The sequence below is a fragment of the Physeter macrocephalus genome, unplaced genomic scaffold (genome assembly GCF_002837175.3).
Source record: "Physeter macrocephalus isolate SW-GA unplaced genomic scaffold, ASM283717v5 random_14, whole genome shotgun sequence".
Lineage (NCBI taxonomy): Eukaryota > Metazoa > Chordata > Mammalia > Artiodactyla > Physeteridae > Physeter > Physeter macrocephalus.
This window is the reverse complement of record NW_021145300.1, coordinates 49,274-55,667: the sequence shown is the minus strand read 5'-3', so window position 1 is coordinate 55,667 and position 6,394 is coordinate 49,274. Positions and strand designations below refer to the sequence as shown.

The 6,394-nt window shown below is 57.4% G+C and overlaps 1 protein-coding gene across 1 annotated transcript in view; it reads left to right on the top strand.

Annotated features, from left to right (window-relative positions):
• The window catches only part of OTOP2 (otopetrin 2), an 8,866-nt gene extending 2,724 nt beyond the window's left edge, over positions 1 to 6,142 (top strand). Inside the window, exons 5-8 of the mRNA XM_007099716.3 lie at positions 570 to 628; positions 1,119 to 1,252; positions 2,881 to 3,758; positions 5,610 to 6,142. Of these exons, the coding sequence (XP_007099778.1) occupies positions 570 to 628; positions 1,119 to 1,252; positions 2,881 to 3,758; positions 5,610 to 5,780 (1,242 nt within the window). The 3' untranslated portion in view covers positions 5,781 to 6,142. The remainder of the gene's footprint in view (positions 1 to 569; positions 629 to 1,118; positions 1,253 to 2,880; positions 3,759 to 5,609) is intronic.
• The last annotated feature ends 252 nt before the right edge of the window (positions 6,143 to 6,394 follow it).

Sequence of the window (6,394 nt, the reverse complement as noted above, 5' to 3'; positions counted from 1 at the left end):
TGCGTCGGCAGGCGGACGCGCAACCACTGCGCCACCAGGGAAGCCCTATATAGTTTTAATTTTACATTTTCCGACTTTAAAGACTACTCAGGCAAAATGGAAATACAGACACCCCAACATCAATAAACACCACAGCAAGGATTTGAGGGCAGCCAGCTGAGAGCAAGGACTTGCAGGGCAACAGAGGCTGAGGAAGAGGCAGGGGTAGTGCCAGAGAGAGCCGGGAAGCCCCTTAGATTCGTTCTGAGGCGGGCCTTGCTCCCAGGAATAAATAACTAGGCAGTCAAAACTCCACCCTACAAAGAAACAGAAAACAAACACCAAGCCCAGAGAGTTTACAGGTGGCACTCTGCAAACTTTGAAAGAACGGAGAACTATTTTGTACAAGTCGCTCCAGAGAATAGAAAGAGAGAAACGCTCACGTCTCGCTTTGTAAAGCTGAAATAAACTCGATCACGTAGTGGGAGGGCTCTCGAGGTGCTAGGAACGTAGCGCTGGGCGCGGACCTGGGCGCTCCGGGTTGAGCCCGTCTGCAGAGTAGATGACCCCACCACTCTCTCTCAACACAGACTTACTTTCTCTGCGTCTCCGCTAAAGACTGTGTTCACACGCACCTGGACCTGACTCGGTGAGTGCCTGCTCCGTGCCCGTGGCTCAGCGTCCATGCCCAGGGGGTGGGCTCACCTGGCATGAGATGAGCGCTTCCCAGCCTGGGGCATGGGTCCTCTTTCCGCCCCCAGGCGGGGTTTCAGCCAAGGCCCCCCCCTCCCCCCCCCGCCCCGGCTTTGCCAGCCTCACTGCCACCACCCCCTGCTGGGGGGATGGGGGACGTGCTTGGTGAGATGGCGTGTGTAATGTACAAATGTCCTTTCCCCAAAGAGAGGGAGCAGCCGTGGCCTGAACCCCATGACACCCCCCAGCCCTATTTTGGGAGGCATCTCAGCCAGGCTAAGTGTTCCTTCCAAGCTCAGCTTCCCTGTTCACACAGGGGGCTGCCTGCTTTCTTGCTTCTCAGCACCAACATCTCCCGGGAGAGCATCCCCAGCTCTCCACCACGCCGGGGACCCCACGTGAGCCAAAGACTCTCACTGGCCTCTTTGCTCTCCCTCCCCAAACAGATGTGGTCTCATGTTCACACTCACCACCAACCTGGCCATCTGGATGGCGGCCGTGGTGGATGAATCGTTGCACCAGGCCCATTCCCTCAGCAGTTCTCAGGGCAACACTAGCGATGCCTGCCTCGCTCTGGACCGTAAGTGCTCACTTCAGACTAACCCTGGTCCCGTGGCAGCCAGGCCTCGGGCTGGGTGCTTCGTGGACTTGTAGAGGGCATGGAGGCAAAGGTGGAGGCCAGGGACCTCCTCCTGCCGCAGGCTATGCCTGTGAAGAGGTTTAGATGTGGGTGACCCAGGAGGAAGAGTATAGGGGAGCATTTCTTCATCCTGGACAGTCCAGCCTCGGTCCCACTGTCCAGGTCTCCGTCCCACCAAAGAAGGGATGCATGCTCCAGGAAGGAAGGGCAAGAGTGATCGAGGTAGAAAGAGGGGAAGAGAGGCAGGGTGGCTCAATGGTGGAAGCGTGGGATCAGAAGGGCGTGCCTGACAAGGAGGAGAAGGTAGAAGTAATAATCGCAATAACGATATAGTGACAATTCACTGAGCTCTATATGTCAGGCACTGTGCCAAGTGTCTTAAGCACCATCTTACTTAACCCTTGCAACCTCCCTATGAGATGGGTACTATTAGTATTCCCATGTTATGGATGCAGAAACTAAGGCATAGAGAGGTTAAGTAGCTTACCCAAGGTCACAGAGCTTGAAATTGGAGAACTAGGGTTGAGATCCATCTTTGCTTTGAACCAATATGCTATGCTGAAGAAGAATGAGCCCACGGTCCCCCTGGTCCTGGTTCTCTGGACTTCTCTAGCCCCGCCCTCCCCCCCGCCACCAGCCAGGATCAGACTAGATGACCAAGTCCACCTGGACCTTGCCTGAATACACACGCACACCCAGTATGGGAGGGTCCAGGAATGGAAAGCATGGATCCAGGCCTACAGGAGATCCCAGCCCCGCAGGACTGGAAAGGGCCACTCTCCACATACAGAGGGGTCCTGAGGATGGTTAAACCCAGCCCAGGGAGGTGGGCGACCTTACGTGCTAGGGCTGCAGGGTGCAGAGAGATACCTGCCTCAGGGGTGAGAGTCACGTCATTTGTGTCCGCTCTGCCATCACAAGCCACTTTCTCTGAGTGAGCCTCAGTTCCTTCTTCTGCAAAACCAGCTGAGATAGTTCTGGGGATCAAAAGAGCTGTCTGCCAAGGCCCGAGGAATCCTACAGAGCAGAGCACACTCTGGATGCAGGATGAGATTCCTATCAGTGTGGTACAAACCGAAGTGACAGGAGGTCACGGTCGAGACCTGGGCACAGCAGCTGCTTTCTGGCTGAAGCAGATGCTGGGGAGAGCTGCGAGGCAGCTTGAATTTTAGGGGTTGCCAAGCGGGCCACCTTCTGTTAGGACCAGAGCCTTGCCTACCTTGGGCAGCCAGGGGTCATTACTGGTGTGGAAGGGTTGGGAGTGTTTTTCTGCAGGAATGGGACGGGATGAAGCGGGCAACTCTGCAGTTCAGATTTTTTTTTTTTTCTTAATCGAGCCCTGGCTAGGGTTTACCGGTGTGTCCCACAGTTCCTGGCACATAGTAGGTGCTCAATAAATATCTGTGGCATGAACGAACGTGCCAGGCCCTGTGTAGGCATTTGGAATACGGTGGTGATGGATAGCAACCCTGCCCTTCCAAAGGTCACAGTCTAGGGGTGAGGTTCTTCAGGTGGGGGCCTGCAGGAAGGTGGGAGCGCAGTGCAGCTCTGCACACCCCTCTCCACAGTGGAACGTGCAGGCAGCCCAGTCGGAGAAGACTGCTCCTGCAACACGGCCGTCTGCCAGATCTTCCAGCAGGGCTACTTCTACCTGTACCCCTTCAACATCGAGTACAGCCTCTTTGCTTCCACCATGCTCTACGTCATGTGGAAGAACGTGGGCAGGCTGCTGGCCTCCTCTACCCACGGCCACAGACACACCCCATCCCTGCTCAGCCTCTTCCGGGAGACCTTTTATGCCGGCCCGATCCTGGGCCTGATGCTGTTTGTCGTGGGGCTGGCCGTCTTCATCATCTACGAGGTCCAAGTGAGTGGGGAGAGGGGCAGCGCCCAGCAGGCCCTGGTCATCTACTACAGCTTCAACATCGTCTGTCTGGGGCTCATGACCTTGGTCAGCCTGAGTGGCTCAGTCATCTACCGTTTTGACCGCCGGGCCATGGACCACCGTAAGAACCCCACGCGCAGCCTGGACATGGCCCTGCTGGTGGGTGCCGCCCTGGGCCAGTACGCCATCTCCTACTACTCTATCGTGGCTGCAGTGTCGGGCACACCCAGGGAGCTGCTGGCGGGGCTCAGCCTGGCCCATGCTCTGCTCATGATCGCCCAGCACACCTTCCAGAACGTTTTCATCATTGAGAGCCTCCACCGGGCTCCCCCCGGGGCTGAGCCGCACGGTACTCCCCCCGAGGAGCCCTGCCACGGCCTCACCTTTGCCAGCCTGGACACCCTCCACACCCTGCCTGCCCGCCCACCCGCCCCCAGGCCGGTTGGCCCCAGCCCAGCAGGACGTCAGGGAGCAGCGAGCATCATCTTGGCCCCCAGGGGCCACTGGAGATGCCGGTGCTTGAAGGACATTTCTCTGTTTCTCCTGCTCTGCAACATTATCGTGAGTAACTGGGCAGAGATGGGGGCGGGCTGAGGGGAAGAGAAGGCCGAGGAAAGATGCTCTTTCGGGTTTGTTCACTTGGCCCTCTCTGTCTCGCCCCCGGCGCGCTCGAGCATCGTCTGGCTCTCTAGGAAAGGAGCAGGTCCAGGGAGAGCCAGGGGCAGCCCCGGGGGGCGAACAGCATCTCAGGGCGCACAGGGAGAATGAGATCCCGGCATTCTGGCATCTAGGCAGAGCTGGAGGGGGCTTAGGGAATGCTGACGTGCGGGCTGGGAGGAGGTGAGACGGAGCTGGGTGGGGGCCCTTGCTCCCAGGTGGGAGATGTGACTGTCCCCGGGACCTTGGGACCAGCCTGCTTCTTAGGAAAATCGGAGCAGCGACAGGAAGTGGCAGAGACCAGCATAAGCGCGAGGGGTCTGTCAGCAGAGTGCAGTGGCGGGCTGGCCGGGAGGGGAGCATCCATAACAGTCGCCCCCTCCCCGGCGACTCAGCAAAGCCCCTTTCCAAGAGAAACTCCTCTGTATAGCAGCAGACTTCACCCAATACAAATATACATCCTGCACGAGAACACTCTTTGTGAAGGTGCATCCCAACAGAGAAATACTCCTAGTGTAGCTCCAACCTAATAGAGGAAGGCCCCAGGGTAGATCTAACCCTCAGGAGGGAAATCTCTAACCGAGAATCATGGACCCCTGTGAGGACATCCCGAAGAGAGAGCACACCTCAATGAAGTTTTGCTCAATGTAAAGACAGTCCTTTTAGCTATAACCTCTGATAGAAAAATACCCCTAATATAGAAAACAGCCTTAATGTGGGTACATCCCAATATAGAACACATCTCCAGAGGGATTCCCCCCCAGTCGGTCTACAGGAAATACACGCCCTAATTGAGGTGCGTTCTTGGTGAAGCCCCCACTGCCAATAATGCCCCTCCTACAGGTTAAAAAAAAAAAAAAAAAGAGTAGTCACCCATCTCTGACCTACCAGTAGAAGCAATAAAGCTCAAAACCTCCTCCTGTCTTGGGCCACCTTTGGTGTGGCCCCCAACCTCGGCCCCCCCCTCACCTTCTCCCAAGGCCGAGCCTACAGGCTGGGAGTCACCTGGGAGGCCGCTTTTGCTCCAGTTTTCTGAGCCGGGATCAACTCTGAGGGCATCATCTGCAACTCCTTCATTTTACAGGACAGAAGCAGGCTCAGATTTGGGCTGTGATGTGCCCAAGGGTGTGATACATTTGCGGTGGGGAGAGGGGGGTTAGCCTAGAAGCCTTTATTCTTTGCCTCACACCCCATACGTGAACTATCTGAGCTCATAGCCAGGGATGAAGCAGGATTCCAGCTTCAGCCTCCTCCCAGACCTGGGAAGGGGGTGGGGTGCGGGGCCAGAGCTGGAGAGCAGAGCTCATAGGGGGCAGGGCTGGGGGAGCCTTCTGGCAGGATCCTGAACCCCTGCCCTGGGCCTGATTCTACCATCACCACCCTGCACACATCTCTCCGGGAGAGAGCTACTGATTCAGCCATTTGTTCCAAATTCTCACAGCATCTATTGAGACTTCTTCTCCCCTTCCCCAGTCCCACACGTGGGCCATACTGAGGGCGGGAGATGTGATCACAGGCGGAGCCCTAGGCTGGGGGGCAGGCAAGTTCAGCTGGGCACATTTATTGAGCTCCGTAGTGAGTGCCAGGCCCCGCCCAAGATGCTCGAGCTCCCCACTCAGCAACACCCAGCCCTCGCTGTCCACAAAACCAGAGGGCTGGGACCCCCATCCCGCCCCCACCCCACCCAGCAAAGCCCACGGAATGACCCACTGGCACGAGTCCGGGCCAGGTCCTGACACCCCTTTGTCCCCGCAGCTGTGGATCATGCCCGCGTTCGGGGCCCGCCCCCACTTCAGCAACACCGTGGAGGTGGACTTCTATGGCTCCTCCCTCTGGGGAGCCATCGTCAACATCTGCCTGCCCTTCGGCATCTTCTACCGCATGCACGCTGTCTCCAGCCTGCTGGAGGTCTACATGCTGTCCTGAAGCCCCACTAGAGACACGGGGAGGAGGGGCTCAGCTCATGCGCCCGCCCAGAGACCCCCGCGGAGTGAACCCCAGGCTGGCAGTCACTATGCCACTGCAACTACCCAGTCCCCCGCCGCCGGCCCCAGCGTGGAATTTTCACAAAAGTTATTTTTCCAGGATGAGTTTTTAAATCACAGTCAGGACGTGCATATCCCTGGGGCATGGGGCAAGCGGGGGAGGAGGACCTTTCCCTGCACCCTTTCTAGGACCAGGCAAGATCTGGAAGTGTCCTAGGCTCTAGCTCCACCCCTACCCCAGCCCCGTGTCCTGGCCAGTGCTGCCGCCTGGAGCTGGAAACCAATAAACCTGATGTTCTCCCTGCCCCACCCAGTGCCCACTTCGTGTCTCAGCAGCCACGTCTGAGATGATCACAGGAGGGGGTCTTGGGGTCGGAGCTGCAAGGGCCCCTGGAGATATTCAGGTCTCAGGCTTTTCTGTGGGTGAGCCAAGTCTGAGTCACAGACTAGTTACAGACTCGTACCTGGGTGGCTGGGAGGGGCTGGGTGGAGTACCCAGGCTGCCACCTTCCTCTTTGCTTTATCCTCAAGCGACATATACATTTTTTTTGACAT